Consider the following 20,478-nt stretch of genomic DNA (forward strand, 5'->3'; position numbering starts at 1 on the left):
TGAAGAAGAAAGATATTTTGTACAGTAAACAAAAGACAAAGTAAACTGAAATCTTCAGAGATCACTTTAAGTGTATACAATTTGGATTCTCATTGACATTTAAAACTACCAATCATAAGGTTGCCACCTTACCTTTTTCTGGACTGGCACACCTGATTTTAAACAGGTTTTTCTCCAGTCTCCCAAGTTTCTGATCCTCTCATTCAGTTTTCTGCTGTACTGCTCCCCTACCTTCATGCTGAATACCGAGTCAGTCCTGCCTTCTGCTTTTCTTGGCAGGAGGCAGAGCAAGCTTTTAATTTCGGTAGTCAGAGTGACAGAACAACAAACGCACAGCAGATAGAAGAGCTTAATTCTTCCCCAGGAAGAAAATACATTTGGTTCAACAAAGGGCTGCAAAATCTTCCAAAGGCACCTCTTTCCCCCAGTTTTTGCCTGAAAGCAAGATGGCAATCTTAATTGAAAAGGGATGCTAAATCTTTTAAATAACTTAAAAATTCATTTTTATATAAAGCAGCAAAACCATTTTTCTCTGCAGAAAGAGAAATGTTAACAAAGAAACACACCAACATAAATGCACTGTTGATAAACTTCAGCTAGTTTAATTTCACAAGAAAGTAAAACTTTAGGACTATTCTTTAACCTCATCAGTACTTTCTGAAGAAGATTCTTTGGCATCTTCAGTCCCTCTGTTGCTTTTCTCTTTACTAAGATTTTCACTTTCTGATTTGGTCCCATTAAATAAAGAGTTTTCACCATTTACAAACCCATTCTCTGTGACTTCAGCATCAATGGCATCATCAATCTTTAAGTCCCCTTGCTCTTCCACGTCTTCTAGGTTTCTCAAGACAATAGGGAGTCTAGAGTCTGCCACAGTGTTCTCCAACAAGGCAATATGGCCCTTGTCATACTTTGGAAGTGGAACTCCATCTGCCATTTGTTTGGTATAATACTCTCTGCTGGCAGCTGCGCTCTTCACTGCCTTCTCCAGGATCTCTTTTTCACCTAAGCGCAATTTGATGGCCATTATCGCATGTGGAGTGAGGTCATGAGTCTCCAGGAAGGACTTATCGACCTGTTAGAAAAGAAAAAATGAGTCTGTTACTAACACCCCACACAATAAAACAGGCCCTCATCTCATTTCTTTCTCTGAGCAGGAAATGACACCAGCCTCTCCAGAGCCAAATGGACATGAGGGGGTCTGCAAGGAATCCCAGTGAAATTTGTCATGAAATCATAAAAAAGCCCAAAATTTCTGCACATAGATCACGCTGCATGACAAGCAAATACAGGTTACTTCACAAATACATGCAGCATGTAGGTTCACTTATACATTTGCAACAGAAGCATGTTTCTTTGCAGTCTGGAGAACACAACTAACAGACAACAAGTTGAAACTGATTCCCCATCCTATTTGCAGAGAAAAAAGCAAATAGTCTCTACTTGGAGAATCAAAGGAAAAATACATTAACAAAATTACATTAACAAAATTTTCTTTTTTGCAATCTTATTTGATTTTTCTTAGATAATGCAAAACTGTTTCTGCACTTAAAAAGTACAGAATGAATTATGTACTAACATTCAGATTGAAGTTTGCAAAGACAAGATGGAGGACAAAATATCTTTTCCTACAATCACAACACACAGAAGAATTCAGACATTTAAATTACACATGATGATAATTTTACCTCCACAGTTGTTTTATAGGTTTTCAAAAGAAGGGATGCTCTGGCTTCCAGAAATGTCCAAAGTTTAACTTCATTGTCCCAACTAACAGGAAAGTCAGAGTTCCCCAGAGTGAAGATTTTGCCAATCGCATGCTCACCTATCAAGTGCTCCTTCAGCTCTTCTGCAATAAGTATAAAACCAATCTGTTAAAAAACAATCTCATCATTCACTTTGTCAGTTGACAAACTGCAGAAAGATTTATTTTCAAGTGTATATCTTTGAGCAGCTAACGAAAAATAACCCTCTCCTCAAATAAAAATTATCAGATATGCTGCTTTTTTTCTAGGATTTGTCTCAAAGAGACAACTGGAAGTCTTGAGGTCAGCAAAAAATGGGCCTTCTCTCCACTTGGAAATAAAGATACTTTAGATATCACAGCCTCTCATACACAGCGTAAATCTGTCACAGTGAAACAGAATGTTTTGTAAAATCATTCATAAATGAAAGTGAGTAAATTTGTAAAGAGTTCAATAAACTTTTTGAGAATAAAAGGAGCATGCCAGAGAGTGTGCAAATAGCAATGGAATTCTTTTTCCTATTGTTTTGGTAATCTTTTTCAGCAGCAGAAACTTCCTACAGGTGGTCAGAAAAGACATCTATCAAAACTCAAGAGCAGAAAATATTTAATCAGCTCCTCAACATCACACAAATTTCATTAAACTTTTAATTAATAAATTTGACTACTGCAAAGCAGTTATCACAAACTTCACCAAGAGCTTGCATGCAGTTTCTCAATAAATGGTTTTCTTAAACAGTATTTGAGACATAAATAAACTGAGCACAATCATATATGAGAGAAATGCAATTAAAAGATTCACTAGCTATATTTTCCTCTCCAAGCCAAAATTCACTCCCTCATCAGCATCCTAAAATTTTCTTCCCTTGAATTTACTTCCCAGAAATATCAGGCAATTGGAATAGATGGATGTTGTAGGTCCCTTACAATGAAAATGTTCTGGTATATTCTAATTTCTTAATAAGTTCTAAAAGATGGATGACAGGAGGAAGTGAAGGCACAACACTAAGTTACATTGTTGTTATTAAAGAAAGCAAATAGACCACATGCAAAAACTCAACTACTTCAGTATTCCTGCTGGCACAAAAAATCCACATCATCTGCACAGTATTCCTAACTGTAAGGGACTTCTCTCACTGTCATGACAAACTGTCACATCCATAACCTTCAAAACTGCATCTAACCAGCAAGGAGCTATTATGAGCATTTAATGAGAAGTTTCACATGCACAAATAAGGTGAATATTTATTAAATGTACACATATTTTGTACCACAAATAAAAGTAACAGAAGAGAAACACTAGAAAGACAGTCTGAAAGTACAGAAATTTTAGATTACAAATTATCAAAATATTGAATATTTAGATTACAAATTACTAAAACATGGAAAATACTCAACTTTGAAATGTCTCTTCCATATTTCCTCTACAGTACAGAATATTCCACTTTCATACTTAAATGATTCCAGTGGTGATGGCAGAAATGCTGTGATTTTAAGCATGTAAACCCCTAGGTCTTGCATGATCTTGTTCTGCAAACTATTTTGAAACCTAAGAACTAAAGATCAAACTCTAAAGCTCACTCATTCACAAGAGTCTGGGAGATTAAAAGAAATAAAAAATTGTGTCATCTCATGCTTTCAGAGTAACTGAAATATTCCCTAAGATGAAACGGCCAAAGATTGGAGTTCTCAGTAGTTTATAGATTCTTTTTTAACTTAAAACTCCTCAAGTTTTTTGATCCTCTATCTTAATGTTTTATATAAATGTCTATCACATTCCTACATTAACAAAAAAAAAAACCAAAACAAAAATCCCCACAACAAGACAAAACAAAAATTAGGTTATCTTCATAAAATATCCTACCTTCACTCATACAAAACACTCGAAGGAAAGCCAAAAGCTGGGCAGAGATTGCAGGCTCAGTGGAGTGCAAGGCAAAAACACTTGAACTAATAAAAGAAACAATCAAAAAACAACAGTAAATACAAGTCTAATTGTCTTATCTTTGAACTTATTTCAACATAAAAGACCATAAAGTATACAGCAAATGTACTGCTACAAAAGGAACTTCAAAAAAATTAGGTAATATTAGCTCAAACTGAAAAGCTTCCCTAACCTGCATCTGAAAAGAATGATTATCTCTAGAATTTTACACTTAAAAATATTTTATACAGCTTTCATAATAAATTCATGAAAATGCAATGTTTCATGTGTGTTGCTCCTAATAGTACCCTCTGGACTGAAATGACTAAAGGAAAATGCTGTGATTCACACACTGAGCATTGTAGTATGTCTGCAAGGGATAGGAAAGAAAGTAAAACCACAGATTGCTTCAAATTAATCCTTGCTCTGTTTTTGTTCAAATCGTTATTAAAGCAAATGCTTTTTTCCTCGTATATGGTTCAAATTAGATGATAATATAGCTCAGAGAACTTCTGTAAATATTATTACAGTAACTTTAATTTGCTATTCAAACAGGATAACTATTACACCTAAGAAAATTATCACAAAAGAGCTTCATATATGCTCTGCTGGACACTATATACTTTGGAAATGTTTTTAAAAACCCATGGCATTGTGTTTTACTTACGTTGGGATACCAGCACGAGCTAAGACCTCTGCCTTCATAGCATACAGCCTGTCACTTTTACTCACGCCAAGCTTTATTTTCACTCTGTCATGTGAATTATTATCAAAGAAAAAACCACTGTGGATCACAAATTCAGCGTTTGACCGAGTGCCATAAAAAATGTAAATCTAGAAGGATGAAAAGAGAAGTGAAGGGACAGGAAAAAAGCTTAAGATCAGCTCACAAAACTGACATAATTTGAAAGTTATTTTCTAAAAGAGTTACTATTCTGAGTACAAGGTATATTTAGTTATATGAAGAAACATGCTTTGTTTTCTGGTATTGACTCAAATGCTGTATAAAATGTGGCAATTACACTTTAGAGGTAGATGCAAACATATCCATGTAACAGAGACTTTGAAAGGCAAGAAATTCTTATTCTGTATTTTAAAATAAAAACATTCTGGTTTCTCACATTGTCATAAAGTACCAGCATATGGAAATAAGCTTTCAAAGGTTTATTAAAGGCTAAAAAAATCAGAGACAAGGAGGGCCCATTAAAAGAAATGGTGTTTCTGGAGTAATTTTCCCCAACCAAATGGCCACTCAAACTATGCTGCTGATAGATTAACTTTACTTTCATTTAAATGTTACCTTAAGGTATGGATATACCACAGTACATCATACAGAGAGATCTGAGCCGTGTTCAGCCAGTATTTATTTTTGTTTTACTCTGAACTCTTTTCTATAAAGCATATAGTTACTTTAATTCACATTTTTAAAAAAGTTCCTAAATATAACCTGCAGAATGTATTTAACTCAGGGCTAGGCAGTATGAAATTCATGGGACTAGAGGTCAGAGTAGCAATTGTATTCTCCCACATCAAGAGGATATTTTTCCATTTGTGTTTGATAACAGAATTGTCAATCAGAAAAAAGTTCCAGCAGTTGCAGAATTCCCTTCAGAACCTCAGGGTACAGCAGTGCTCTGGATGCTTGCAAGCTTCCATCCTCTCTAGCTGACAGAGAAATGCACAGCGCTCTCTAAAGGGCTCGGTAACAGCAATGATGCCATTTATTTTTCTGTTTTCAATTTTGTATTAGAACTATTTATCCTAAGAACTAAAGTCTTCAGTATGATATTGAATTGTAGTAAACATTAGACAACACACTCATATGATAAACACGTGATCTGCCTAGGTATATTAAGCCAGTGGGTAAGGAGAGAGTTGCTCACCCTCTCAAGTTTTAATCTCATATTAAACTAAAAGTCACATATCATGCATAGATTACACAGTATGCTCTTACACCCCAGGACTATTTTACTAAAAATCCAATTAAACACAGTGAGAATTGCTTTATTTCAGGCCAGTGTTTGACAGACTCCGTGGACTTCTGCTGCCTAACATTTTTCAGTAGTAAAAGCATGGATCACACACTCTTCCTGCTGAAACTGTAAGAAATAACATCTGCATGGTGTATTAAAGGACTGAAGCATTATATAATTACAGTGCTTTAAAGATGTCACTAACAGTTAAAGTTTGCATAGAAATTCAAAAAAACCCTGATAAATAGCAGACAAAGTGAAACTGCTAAAATAAAATTGAAATATAGGAACCCTCTATAACTGAAATGGAGAGAGCAGCCAGAACAGCTATATGACACATCCACTGCCAGCTGTGGAAAATTATAAATTGGATCACTTCTGGAAAAACTGTGGACCCCTTTTAACTCATCACACCACAATTGGAAAAAACAGAAAATATTTGACTACCATAACAAATTCTGAGAGCAAAAATATACAATCACTATAAACCTCAGCATAGCAATGAGGATAAATACACTTCTGGAAAGATGTATTCAAAAAAGAAAAAATTCCAGGCACTTCTTTGTTAAAAAAAGATAACAATACATAAGAAAAATTAAAATCAAAATATTATAAATTTTAAGACTGGCAAAATAATACAGGAAAAGTAATAACTCAGAGGCTGAGTTACAAAACATTTCAGGATGTTTCATAGACAAAGGCTTTGTCTGGCCATGCTGACTGCACAGGCAGTAGTCAGAAAAGGAGTGCTGCTCCACTTGTGGGTTTAGTCTGGCTGCTGGCACAGCACAGGGGATTCCTACACTGCTGGAACCACTGTCTTCAGTGCATCACCACTTTGGACACTCAGTTTTGTTTTTGAGCAGTTCTGATCAAAATACTGGATTCTGAGCTGTTCCATGCATCTTTGCAAGACTCTCCTGCTGCCTCAGGATGAAGAGGTAAAGGAATGCATGCCTGGATGACAGGGATGGAGTATGTTTTGAGGTCCTTTCTCATTTCCACTGAGCATTGCAATGACAACAGCATGGGTTAAAATGACTGGCATTTCATGTCAGCTTCATACAGTACATGACTGAACTGCATTTCACCCCTTTTAAATGAATGAAGACTAACAAGAAACATAAGCCAACAAACACCATTGTTAATAAAGATTCTACAATTCACTATTGCAGAAAAATCTAAAAAATATTTATCTTTTGTCCTTTGGATATGGTCTATTATTAAACTCTTCCAGAATACCAAACTTGGTGGCTGCGAATGTTCACTCACCAATTTTAAATATTTCAACTAGTTCTATAAATTATGAGGAATAAAACTCTCCTACAGTTGGGGTGTACCAAGTGATAGAAAATACTCTGAAAAATGCACATGCATTTAGTTTGGTAGTATTTTTACTCAAAATTAGCTCAGCATAATAAAATGCAAATGTAGCAGGGTTTAATCCAGACCACTACATTATTAAAATTTTCTTTGGAGTCACCAAGTGTCCACAGAACTTAATGAAACAACAATAATGTAGACAACTCTTCATACTACCTGCTCTCCAGCCTTGAAATCTTGAAGCGCTACACATTCACACCGGTCATCTTCCAAATTGTAGCCTGTAGTGATCTACCCAAGAAAAGAATGACAAAAGCACCTTTAGCATTTTATATTTCTCTCTCCCACCACTGACAAATTTTCCTATTGGAAATAAACATTAACAATAGGAATTGCATATGTTTCTTTCTCAGCACAATAGAATACAGCTGATAGTGATTGCTTTATGATTCCTAAGCAATCTCTTTTTTAGAAAAATCTCTGCATTAAAGAAATCTAATGGAGGAAATAACCTACCTGAAGTGAACAGAAGGCTCTGAGGAAAGTACCCTCCACAGAGCACAGACAAAGTACCATGCTAAAGCCGGCAGCTTGTTATAAAGTTCTGGAGCTTTCAGTCACTCCCATGAGGCCCAAGGGAGCAAGGCACTGACAGCTCTATATGCTGTGCTTTATCCTTCAACTGCCAACACATTTTTGATCTCTCAGTGAAAAAGGATTAGATAACTGTGGATCTTTAGGGGATACAATCTTCAGAGAATTATAATTTACTTGAAAATAATCCCTTTATCTAAAAGTTAAGTAATACTCTTAAAATGCTAAAAGGATTTTTGTGATGGTAGCTGGCAATGGAAGAGGATAAACTCTCTTGACAAACCTGTACTTCCCCCAAAACAATTACTAGACTGTAAAGGGGTCACATTAACAAGTAAAGCTATCCTAGAAATGTAATATTTTTATAAAGTGACAAACAGCATGTTCTTGAATAGCATGACTGGAGATGCAGCCACAGGATGGAACATAAGCTGCTGAAAAATCAGAAAGCAACTTTTATGGTAGGTAGTCTGAGTTCAATACTGACAGAGGTAACTTATGGAAGAATATGCTACAGGCCCGGGGAAAAACCGAGAAGAAGCCAAAGATTTTCTCTCAGCCTTCGACCTCAGCCAAAGATTCTCTCCAGCCTCAACCTTGCAGCTTGTCCAAAGACAGAACTCCTCAGATTATTTCAAAAGCTTGGTTGATGGCTTACACATTAATAGTTTTGCACTGCTTGCATCATTAAATGTGCATTTGTCAGCCGAAACAGTGCTTTCAAATGGAGCAAATCCAGAATGTCAGCCCCAAGCATGAGCAGCCTGGCCCTGCAGACACTTGCAGAAACCTCCCTGTGCGGATGCCTCACTGCAGGTCTATTTAACGGGTCTGTGGCATGTGGAGATCAGTAAGGAACACGAGACTCGTGCCATGCAGCCTACTGAGAAACACAGGCTGCAGTACTTGAACACAGAAATTTCTGGGCATTCACTAATTTGGACCACACAATTTTAATTAACATCTTCAGGTTAGAAAGTTATCCTACCCTGAATTGTAGATTACAAATGCTAAAGGATGACAAGTCTACCTTACTTGTTCAAATACAGTCATCTTCTGAAAAATTGTACTTTTCATCCAAAAAAAGAAACTCTTGATCTGTCCTGAAATTTTCTTAGTGTGTAAACTCAGTGAAATAGCTCTGAACATGAAAAGTCCTCTCCAATCCCTTGAAATTCTGGTGGAACAGGAGGCTTTCACAGACTGGGGAAACTCCAATATTTTAAGAGGAGGATTCTGTCAGTTTAAGCAGACTCCTTACTGGAGCACTGATCTTCCTTTTAAATTTTTATTTTTGCTTAAAGAAAAAAAACCAAAACAACACACAAAACCCAGCAGCACTTCTGAAAGACTTTTCTATAAAGCGTAATGGAGTGCTAGACGCCTATTTCCACTTTCTTTTAATAGCAGTCACGTAAGAGAATTAACAGGGTGTTTACTTCTCTTCCCACATGATAGCTGACAAATTGCATCCCTTCAGTTTTATTTCTGAAGCAGACTGATACATGAATTTCAAGTTGTGTATAAAGCATGCAATAGTCTGCTTGGTCAGTGATTAAGGATGGACCCAGCCCAAGAGGCAGAATGTAGCTCATTCAAAGCTCTGTCAGAACTGGTAATCAACCTCTGACTGTCAAAATACAATCCCACTAAAGAATAACAATGAGAAATGCATGAAGACAACCATTTTGAAATAGTTCTTAGAGGCAGGTTGATCTAATTAATAGCGTCAGAAGCAAGAAAAAGCTGGATGGACCTAGCTCCAGCTAAAATCCAAAGAGCGTTTTATTATCTAGCTCATGGAAAGGGGCCCCATGGAATAAAACAAGAACAGGGATATATATGGCTGCTGATTGACCTGAGAAGTATTTCAGCAGTACATTTGCAATAAAATAGACAGGGGTGAATTCAATATCATCTTTTGTTTCTTACTTTCCTGCAATGAGTAACAGTTCCCTTCATGTATTTTAAAGGAATTGTGCTATGATTAGAGCAGAGCCCACCCTCACCTCACTCTACAATAATATAAACTATGATACAGGCAGCTTACAGTTATCTTAGCAGTCACTCCCCCAATTTCTAATAATAAAAGGCAACTAGCACACAACAGAAATAACTTTAGTAGCTTTTCTTAGCCCATTACCAACATTACAGTTTTCTATCCTTCCTGATTTATATCAATTTAATTTTTTTCTGTAGAAATATGAAACAAATGACTGAAATTTTTACATATATACAAAATATTTAAGTTCAGCACAACCCCCTTTGCCCTTTAGGATATACTTCAGTATAAAAAAAATGTTTCCAATCCTGATATACTACTGCATTAGGAGGTTTGGCTCCAGAGGCTGGCTCCATATCAAACCCATTGTTAAACAGCATCATGAAAATAAAAATTACTTTATCAATTTAAATAGAAGTTTGAATGAGTAAAACAACATAAATAGCTCTTTTAATATATGCCGCTTACATTTTCCCTCACAGTACCTTGATTCTCTTCCTCTTTACTCTAATCCCAACTTTGAAGGCATTCATTAAGAGTTGTCTAATGAATACAGACAAGTCTCTGCAAAAGCATCTGAAGGAGATGCCCAGCAGGAAAAGGGTACAGGAAGTACTGATGCTTGCAGCAATAACTTATATTACAAAAATACACATTTCTGAATTTTAAGCAATCTTCTTTGTACTGAAGACTCTCATATGAACTTTAATGCTAAATCAAAGCTGTGAGATTGCATAACAAATAGGCAAAGGCAAGAATCACTGTTAAAGAACAATATGTAATCACCTTGCAATAAGGGAAAATAAATAAATAATAAACCCCAAACACTTGCAACTTTGTAGCCTAGCCTACCATGCCATAACTGATCATACAGTCATAGTAACACTAAATTAGCTAAATGTCAAGTGAAAAAATAACTTGCTTTACCGTTTGTTCATTTAAAACAGACTTTTTTTGTACCAACAGCACTAACACGTACTGCTGTCCTAACACTCAGGTCAACCTTCCCACAAAAGAAGCAGATCACTTGAACAGTATGGTCATATCCAGTGCTTACAATAAATATTATCTACTGGAAACACAAGTAGAGGGTATGACTTTTGAAGCATACATGAGCATGACTAAATAACATTGATAAACCAGCCTCTCTGGGTTTCCATTTCCTCACCTGAGCATTAACTAGTCTGTTAATGAAATCAGGAATTATCCCCTGAAGTAGCGCACGTAAGCCAAAATGTCAGCAGGTCTGACTTTCTATATACATATGTCACCTTTTAAATGTTTAATATGCCCTAAAGTAGTATTTTTGCATTTTGTTTCTTTGATGTAGTAACAGATGTACTGTTTTTGTTGAACTAGGCTTTGTTCTTGTTGTTGCTGTCTCTATAACAAGGCTCTTTGGGCATGGTTAGGAGAGCAGGCAGTATTTCTCAGTTGCAAATCTCTAACCACTTTCCCTAGTTATAGCTACAAGAGGCAACCTACATCAGTGTCTGCTTTCTGTTCTCAGAACAAATTTGTCCAGTACTGTGCATCTTTTTTCAGCTCACCAAAAACAAAGCTCCATGTCAGGAGACTATTCAGACTTGTCTGGACAAAATGTTTCACGTAAATGAAAACTTTTAAAAGTACATTATATGTATGTACTTTACACAAGTATCAAATCACTTGTAAAGTTTTCCCTATATGAAGAAAGCCCTCCCTATAAAAGCTATCATAAAATATTTGAGAAACTGACAAACCTTTCTTTCACATATTAGTTTTTTGGGGTGTCTTGGGAAGCTAACATACCTATGTTAAGATGCATAACAGAAAGTGTTACTAAACTGTTGTATAGCAGTTGAAAGGCTTAATACTTAAGCCCTAAAGTCTTTCAGCAACACTGAAGAAATCCTTACCAGTCCATTAGTATGATTACACATGTCCCATAAAGGTATTAGAGCCAGTGTAACTCTGGAACCATCTTCTGTTGGAATCTGATTCTGCCGTGTCATAACAGAGGAAACTGCCCATCTGCAAAAGTTAAAAACATGAGATGGTCAATGTTCAAAGCATTAAAATACAATTGGCCGTAGTCCCATCTGAAGCAATCATTTAGACTGGGAGTTTCCAAATTCAGTTTCCTTAAAGATCACACTGACTATAGGAACAGTAGAAGGCAATATCACTTGCAGGAGAAGCAGTAGCTCCCAGGTTTCCAAGACATGTACACAAAACAAATACCAAACTGGGATTGTGATCCCTCTCCTCTTTTCAAGAGAACCTTCACACCTTCCATTGTCTGCATTACTCAACCAGGATCCACTCCCTACGTCAGCTTCTGCTTCCCAGCCCTTCACCACATATGCACCTCACGCTATATACCCCAAACCCAGGGTCACCTGCTCCTGCAGGTTTTCCTTTCTCATCTACATGCAAACTTTTGTAAGAGCCAGGACGTATTTTCCCCCTCACTCTCTAAAAACCTTATGTACTGCATGAACTGGAAACCAGTGCAATCACGTGACACGTGCATGATCTTTTCTAAGTGTTTCGCTTCAATTTGCAAGCTTTTGGCTTACGTCAGTATTGCTAAATTTTCTGCTTAATAGAATTGAGAGGAAAAAAAGGCACAACATTCCAAACAGATATCCAGGTAAAAACCACAAAGAGAGTATTATGTAGTGCTTTAGCACATGGACATCATTCAAAACCCTTCTAAGTCAGGTTAAGTAAACAAAATGCAAGCCACCTTTTCAAACATAAAAATCTTTAGAAAAGCTTAGAATTTCAGTATTTTTTAGAATTTCATTTTTTATTTTATGCCTGACAAAAACTAATATTAAACAACAGTGGAAAGAAGAATCTTAATTTCACCGTATTCTGGCCTTAATACATACATGTATTATGGAGCTTTTTGAGGGAAAAAATATGTCATCAGGAGATGGTCAAAATAATTTTAGTTCCACAGACTCCACTACTAACATATATTTAATATTGATATGTACTTAATATTAATAATTAGACTTCCTGAAGGATTTCTTCAGAAGGACTAGACAGCTAAGAAAGACAGTGGCAAACTGAAATCTACCTGATTTCTAAAAAGAAAGTTAAATTGTGGATAATTCTGATATACAAACACTTCTTAAAACAAATAACAATATGCTTCTTGCTAATTCTTGTAATTTTTCTACAAAATTTTAGACTGCTTTACATGCAAGTTGGTGTGTTCCTTAGTGACCCTTTTAAGTGAAGAAGGCATGCTTTGGCAATCCCACTTTCATAGCCTTACCCACAGGTACAACTAGGCTAGAAAATCCCTCATGAATGTCTTTTATTCATGCTATTTTAATCATTTAAGAGAATTAAAACTCTCATTATCTTAATTATTATTCTTTTTATCTTAGTTCTGTCACCCCTTATAGCACCTCCAAGTGACACTCATGCTTCATGTGTACAGCTTCCATTCTCCAGCTCTCCTGTTCAACAGCAGCATTAATATTAACTTTTGCTAGTATGTGCTGGTAGAGCCTTTTACGGAGAAAAAGAAAAAAAAATTTTAAAAAAATTTTAAAAATTTCCCCAAACCCGAAAACTCCTGCCACATCTACTGGTTTATTTTCTTAAGCACAAGGAATTACCTTAGTAATCTGACTATGTGTTCCAGTTGGCTAAACTGACTGTTTATAACGAATGAGTATTCCTTTGTAACAATTAAAATCTGCGTATTTATTTCACTTTCTTCTTCATTAAGAAAGTGTATTAGTATCAAATCCTACAATTAACATTTCAGTAACAATAGGGCTTTCCCACCAATGAAGAATTCCAGGGCCCCATATTTACCATAATAAAAACAGAAACAAAACAAAGTAAAACAAAATAATTAAAAGACAGACCAACCTGTAGTCGTCATAAGTGAAAGACTCCTTTAAGGGCAGTTTGCTGGCATTAGGATGGGTCTGCAAAATGTAAGTTGTATAGAAAGGTGAAAATAGGAAGAAAAGAGGAATCAGAAATCAGTCAGCAGAATTTCATTATTTAGCTGCCTAACAGATCCTAACAAGAGCCAAATGAAGCAGGAGGCGTCCAGCCGCGCTACAGAGGGATCATCATGCTATTATGCTCTCATACATCACTGTCAACTTAATTTGTTGTGCCCAGCAGCCGCCATAAATCTGTTTCTTCATATTTCAAGACTGGAACCCACAGACATTGTACAAAAATAAAAAAAAAATTTAAGGTGGACTGAGTATATCAAGGTAAAACACAATCCAGCCCTCAATGCACAGTGGGGGAAAGAAATCAGACAATAAGCATACATTAGCTTTCACCAACTTCCACATTTTCCTCTGTGATATCAGTGAGGTATTTCACAAATGCAAGAAACAAGATTTTCAATTCTTCCTTGATACCTGTAACAGTGTTATTCAGTAAAAGTTGCACTACACCTCTGAAACAAAAGCAGATTAAAATATTTAAATAGCTTCGGTGACAAACACTGATTAGGCAGTATCTACATTAACCCATCTACAAACGCTCCTATCTAAAAGTGGAGCCGTGTCATTTGAGAATGCATACCACGATTCTCATTAACAAGCAAACATTTAATTTCCAAAAGCTCTAAGAAGCTCTGATACCCGTTATTTTTCTAACTTATTTAAAGACTCGAAAATACAGGTAGCTTTAAGCCCACATTCACACATTTTCTTTAGAACTTTGTTCCAATTCACAAATGGAAAGCAGTAGTAGCATAAATTTTAATCTTCAGGTTCAATTAGGTCTCTGAGACGAATTGAAGCAAATGATCAAACGGTTATTTTAGAAGATACAAATGATTTTTTTACATAGCTCTATCTTTGCGACGCTTTTAATGCACGAAGCTCCATGTAGTACGCAGTTTTTTACTCTTGATGCATTAGCATCACAAGTGTGTGGTAATTTATCATTTCTCACTGTAATGTACTTGCTGGCACTGTGTGCAGGACAGTAGGGGATGAGGTAAAAGTGGCTCAAACCGTAAATCAATTAGAAAACAAAAGCTTGTGCTCAGCGCGCAATTTTAGGCAAATTATATATTACAAAAGACTGCCAATTGGGTGTGAGGTCCCAGGTGGCTGCTCCCCCTCAGCCCCTCCGGTTAACCCTTCCGATGGGCTTTCTCCGGAACACGACTGAAGTTAATAATTCCAGTGGCTCTTGTCCTTCCTCTCATTTTTAATTTTTTTTATTATTTTTTTTTTACAGCACAACGTTTCCGTATGATTTTCACTCACATCGGTGGCACGGTCATTGTGTAACAAACCCCTTCGAATTTAATTGTAGCAACACATCGTACAGTTGTTTCTTCTCACAAAAGCATTCAGCACAAAGCCAGGCCTGAGACCCAAACCAAGACATTTCAGGAGGCACCTTCGCGGCTGGACAGTCCAGACCCGAGGCCAGAAATGAACGCAGAGACTCAGCCTTCAGCCGGAATTAATTATCACAAACAAAAACCTCCCTATAGTTTTCATTTATGACAATCTAAGTTCAACTTATTGCTAGTATTATTAATATATTTTGCAGCAGCTTGATAAATTAAGCAGGGAAAGACAGCGCCAACACTGCGAATATCAGCCCTTCAGTTTCCCGTAATTTACAGCACGACCGCGTTTCCCTCCGGCCCGTGGAGACCGGTGTGAGGAGTCGGGTCTCACTGTGCGCCTCAAGGTTACAGCCGGCATTCCGCATGTAGCCGCCGGAGCCCTGCGGGTGCCGCTCCCCGGGCCCACGGCCGTGCCCGGGCGCTCAGCCCCGCTCCGGCCCCAAGGCCCCGGGCCGGGCCCTCACACCGCGGGCCGCGCGGGCCGGCACTGCCCCCTGCCGGCGCCGCCGCGCACCGCTCCGCTCCGCTCGGCGCCGCTGCCGCCCGGCCTGAGGGGCAAGGCACGGAACCAGCGCCTCCGGCTCCCCCAAAGCCCCTGAGCAAGCGCCCCGGCCCAGCGGGGTCCGACCCGCTCATCGCAGGAGAAAGGCCCCGGAACGCAAACACTCCTGCCTGTCCTCTCTCTTCTCTCCTGATTTCCTCCTGCCCCTCGAACGGCAGCTTGTAGCCGAACGTGCTGTTTCTCTAAGGGTAAAAATGACTGTGGTCATGATGCACTGGAAGTGAAAAGGCATCGCAAACACTGCCGGGGCTCAACAGTCAAAAAGCGACTGCTACAGCCACTGTGTCCACTTCCAGCCCACACTTCATTCAGGGAGCACCAGCCTGCAGCCTCAGCCCGAACTTGGGGCAAATAACTATAGGATGCAAGATACATACACATTGTCACTGTCCTCTGTAGGAAACGTGTATTAGATAGATCAGTGGATTGCACGGAGATCAATTGCTCATTTCACACAAGCAGCCCCCTCTAACAGCCAACCTGAACACCAAACGCATGGGCAAAGATCCTGGATGCCCCAAATGGTCTGTCACACTCCCCGTCTAAATCTGTGAAACTTCGGGAGTTCCTCTATGTGGACACCATCCAGACATAACTCACATAAAACCACTAGCAAATTACAACAAAGGACAAAATATATGGTCTTAAAAGACACAGGGCAGAATAAAATCCCAGCATATGTAATTACCATATTTATAAAATTCCGTGGTACAATATACTAGTAGCTCTTTTAAAGTTAAGATACGTCAGCATATTTGATCATGTTAGATTTCTGATTTGGTCTACTTTACTATGTTACTTTAAAACCCTATAGATTACAAGGATCCGAAGACACACAAAAAAGAACAATATTCTGATTAAGAATTTGATTTAGTATGCAGCTTCTCTTTATAGTCCCTTGGTAAAAATGAAATCTCCCTAACAAACACTTAATAAAACCTGTCAATATATCTAGAAAGAAAAATGACACAAATGCATTAAGTATTAAATACCCTTGAAAAAAGTCACATATTCCATGAATTTTTGATGTACTATCTTGACATTAATGTAAAACCTTGATATTTATAATTGACAGATATTTAATAAAGTATAGAAGATGACTGCTGCATAGCATGCAAATTGCTCAGACTGCTCAAAAAAGATACAGACATATTTAAACTAAACAAACACTTAATACATAAAAAAAATCAGATCTAGCTTTTACAGGTTCACACAGCTAGGTCTCTACAGATTAGCTTTCAAATGTGACATTATCCACTACATGAACCCTAATTTTAACTTACCAAGTCTGTATGAAGTAGTTTCAGAAAGTTGGGAGGGGAAGCTTTAAATAAAAAATGGGAACATGAAAATGTGAATATATTCATTTAGATGCAGGTCCTGACATTCTACTGAAAGAGTTATTATAAAGAACAAATACCATCTATTTCGTTACCCTTTCTGTGAAAATATTGTCAGAGCTGGCAATCAGGGTGATGACCACTGCAAAAACAAATAGTGGCATGCTGAATTTCATTTTCCTCCTGATGCTGCTATTCCTAAAAAAAAAAAAAAATGAATAAAAAATGCTTTTTCCCCTTCAGTGTTCCAAGCCTTCTTTGAGACATTTGGAGGATATCTCAAAATAACCAGAAATATTAAAAAGTAACAGTGATTGCTGCCAGATTGTCTGCAGCCACTGTGGAAAGAGACAGACTGTTATTCTAGTCACCTAAAACACTATCAGACTAGAAGCCAGTTACTCAGTATGGCAATCAGAGGAAGGGGGGGTGGGGGGGAGAAGAAGAAAAAAAAAAGAAGGAAAAAAAAACCCAAAACACTTCCAAACATTTTTTCTCTTCCTGTGAAGCAGTTATATCCAGGGGTTCACATCTCATGTTTAATGCCTCACAAACTAGCAACACTCCTGATGTGCAATAGGGGCCTCTGTATTATTAATTTCTCCATCACACTTTCAGATGGACATCACAAGGTAATGATTCTCAGGTTCCAGAAAGCAGATGCTAAAGGAATCCCACTTTGAGGGCTTGATTCATTTGAATGGCATAAACGCTGCAGTGTAGAATAGGTGGGTGCCCTTCCAGCTAAGAAGCTACCACAACCTTCACTCTGCTTTCTAGCCTAGGGGCATTCATCTCCCCTCAGAGTGGCCAGACTTCTGAAGACAGTAACCCTTTTCCCCATTCAATCACAAAATGCTAAAGCTCGTTTATCAGAGCTCCTAATCTTAATGGGGAATTTCCATTAAAATTGGCTTAACATTTGCTTGTTTACCAAGTGATGCAAAGAACAAGTCCAATTACTGCAATACACAATACCATGTCCGAGTAGAAGGAAAAATTAAAGTTTACTTAGTGTTAAATTTGTGTTCACATTTACACTACTAGATGCCTTGAAAAGAGCTGATGTATTTTTATGCGAAGTGATATTGCCCAGTGTATTCGTTTGTGCTATTAACCCTTGTATAATCCAAGTAGGAAAAGATTACTTTAATCACTAGATGTGATCAAAGTTAGGTTTTTCTAAAAAGACACCATTTCTAAGCTGAGATAAACTGATCATCAGACCCATCTGCTACTCCACTGTAATACATAGCCAAAAAAAGGGTTTTTAAAAAAATCCTTGTTTTCACTGATTTCCTGAGTTTGTAGACAAAGAGATGGTTTGACTTCTGTGACAACTATTTCAAGTTCTCCCAAGTCCAAGGCAAAGTTGTGGGCAACCACTGCATTGATATGCCTAAATCAGATTTCAGTAATCTCAGAAACCTCTTGTCTCCCAATTCAGGTGGAGACAGCTCCACTTCTACCCCAGGAAATGATCGTAGCTAGTGTAAAGAGTATACTGAGGCCACTACTGCACTCCCTTCACAGCCCCCAAAACACTAAGGGTGCTTGAAACAGTTAAAGCCAAAACCACTTTAAGCTTCCACCTTGTTAACTTTCATTCCTTTGAACATAAACCCCAAGGGTTAGTTGCTTTTGACCAAACAATTTTTTCCTCCTCTTCTTTGCAGATTCTTCTTTCTTTCCACTGTACTCATTAACATGGGGAAATTTCGTTATGAGCCTTAGTGGATGCTACTTGATGGTTTCAGGCCAATGTGTAGGTGTACAAAAACACAAACACACACACATTCAGGGCCAGAAGCAGTAAGATCTGTCAGCATTTGCTGGTTACTGTCCCTTTCCCAGCTCTGGAAAGCCTTTGAAGCAGCAGCCTTGAAGAGAAACTCCTCTCTGTGGAGCTGCTGAGGCTTTAACTGCCCTAAAGCTAAGTAAAATAAAGAATTCAGAATGGAGGATCCTAGTGATCTACAGGGAAACAAGAATTCACTCTTTCCATTGGACATATGCTGCCTAACCTAATGAGGGAAGCCAGTTCATTGTACAGGACAGGAGACAAAGCCAAAGATTATTTTACTTTGTAACAATAGTTTATAACTATGGAGGCACGCAATGGAATTTTCAAACATTGTAATTCATGAAGTGCTAGGAATAATGTTCACAAACTTGTGCCATTATATGACTTTCCTAACTGAAAAAAAGATAATTCTACTTTGTAAAACCTAATAGAATGAATCTTAATATAAAAAAAGAGGTATCGCAGGATCAAAACTTCTTAAATAATATTCTTGCTTAATTCTTTATGTCAGCAATTTTTATTTACTTTCTGCCAATATACACAAGAAAGCACTGTTCCAGACTATTAGGGGACTCATGCAGCGGAAGCAAAGTGGAATGACTCCTTCTGGTGCAATGGAATTTAACTACGCAGTCCCTTTTTCTGTACCTTCTACCTGGAAAAATTGTTCTTTGTTAATGAGACAGCAGTGGCACAACAGACAACTCAAACCATTAACTATTAACTCAAGGGTGTGAAGGACTGACAACCCACTTGACATGCAACAGGGACGTTACTGTTTGGTAGACAGAGTACACAGCAACAACTCTGAAGTGACTGCAACTGAGCATCTCACCTCCAGTCTTTGTACCATCTCCTTTTTTAAATAGGAGCAAGACAGCCACGGACTCCTTGACATCCACTTCTTGATTACTCCATTTCAGAATACTACTTCTTCTGTACGTGTGTATGTATACACACACAATTCTGAAATACTAATCTTTCTCAAAACAGAAGACACTCATCATTTAAATAAGTGACCAAGTTTTCTATGCCTTTTTTTGTCCTTTCACAAAACCACTTAGAGCTGAGTGCAGCCCCAATAAGGGCTGAAGTAGAAGAAGCTGGGCTGAGATTAGAGATGCTTTGCAAACAGACAGCCTCCCAAGTCCCTCCCGAAGCAGTTTACATAACAGAAAGACACAGGAGCTACATTATCTCCTGTGGTAAATCTCCTTGCAAAATATGAGTTTACTGTTCACGTTGAGCCTTAGATTTACAGGTTCTTTCTGCAGTGTTTCATTCACACAGGTACAGTGAGATAGCTACAAAACCCAGCTTCCTTGCAAGGGTCTATGTTTGCATACCATGATACATCATTTATTCTACAGGCTCTTCCTGAGGTACAAAGTTTACCTTGAACATTTTTCATTTTAGGAAACATTTTACCTCGTTAATTTCAGGAGCTGGACTTTGATGATTCTTGTGGGCCCCTTCCAACTCTGGATACTTTATGATTCTGTTTAGTGCAACACACAGGCACTATGTTAATGCACAAATTCATCTTACAACTCTACTACTAGTGAACTCCACTGTTAGGTGGATCACAAGCCACAAATAAAATGCTGTGATTGAAACCCTGAAGTGAACTGCTCTGAAAGGACAGAAATGGTATTTCCAGTTCACAACCTCTCCTCAACCAAAGAGTTTGCAATATGGCCAAAGTTTTGTTACCTATGAATCAACTACTCAAGTTTCCCAATAAATCCTACCAGGTGGAAGCTTGGATCATGATCCCCTCATAACCAAGCTTCCACAGGACATGGTAAGTCCTGGAACTAGAGGTCCTGCAGCTACAGTGGCACACACTAACTAAAAACTTACCATTT

The 20,478-nt window shown here is 37.7% G+C and overlaps 1 protein-coding gene across 9 annotated transcripts in view; it reads right to left on the minus strand.

Annotated features, from left to right (window-relative positions):
• Positions 1 to 577: 577 nt before the first annotated feature.
• SETD3 (SET domain containing 3, actin histidine methyltransferase) overlaps positions 578 to 20,478 on the minus strand; it is a 58,150-nt gene continuing 38,249 nt past the window's right edge. For 6 of the 9 annotated variants that reach the window (XM_015631019.2, XM_033514936.1, XM_033514937.1 and 3 more), the window contains exons 7-13: positions 13,440 to 13,498; positions 11,459 to 11,573; positions 7,181 to 7,255; positions 4,336 to 4,502; positions 3,609 to 3,694; positions 1,689 to 1,849; positions 587 to 1,075 (exon numbers count right to left, since the gene is read on the minus strand). In XM_015631019.2, coding sequence (XP_015486505.1) covers positions 632 to 1,075; positions 1,689 to 1,849; positions 3,609 to 3,694; positions 4,336 to 4,502; positions 7,181 to 7,255; positions 11,459 to 11,573; positions 13,440 to 13,498 — 1,107 coding nt within the window. In that variant the 3' untranslated portion in view covers positions 587 to 631. Of the gene's footprint in view, positions 1,076 to 1,688; positions 1,872 to 3,608; positions 3,695 to 4,335; positions 4,503 to 7,180; positions 7,256 to 11,458; positions 11,574 to 13,439; positions 13,499 to 20,478 lie in introns of all 9 variants that reach the window. The other 3 variants (XM_033514939.1, XR_004497781.1, XM_033514940.1) reach the window with 3 other exon arrangements.

This window comes from Parus major, chromosome 5 (genome assembly GCF_001522545.3).
Source record: "Parus major isolate Abel chromosome 5, Parus_major1.1, whole genome shotgun sequence".
Lineage (NCBI taxonomy): Eukaryota > Metazoa > Chordata > Aves > Passeriformes > Paridae > Parus > Parus major.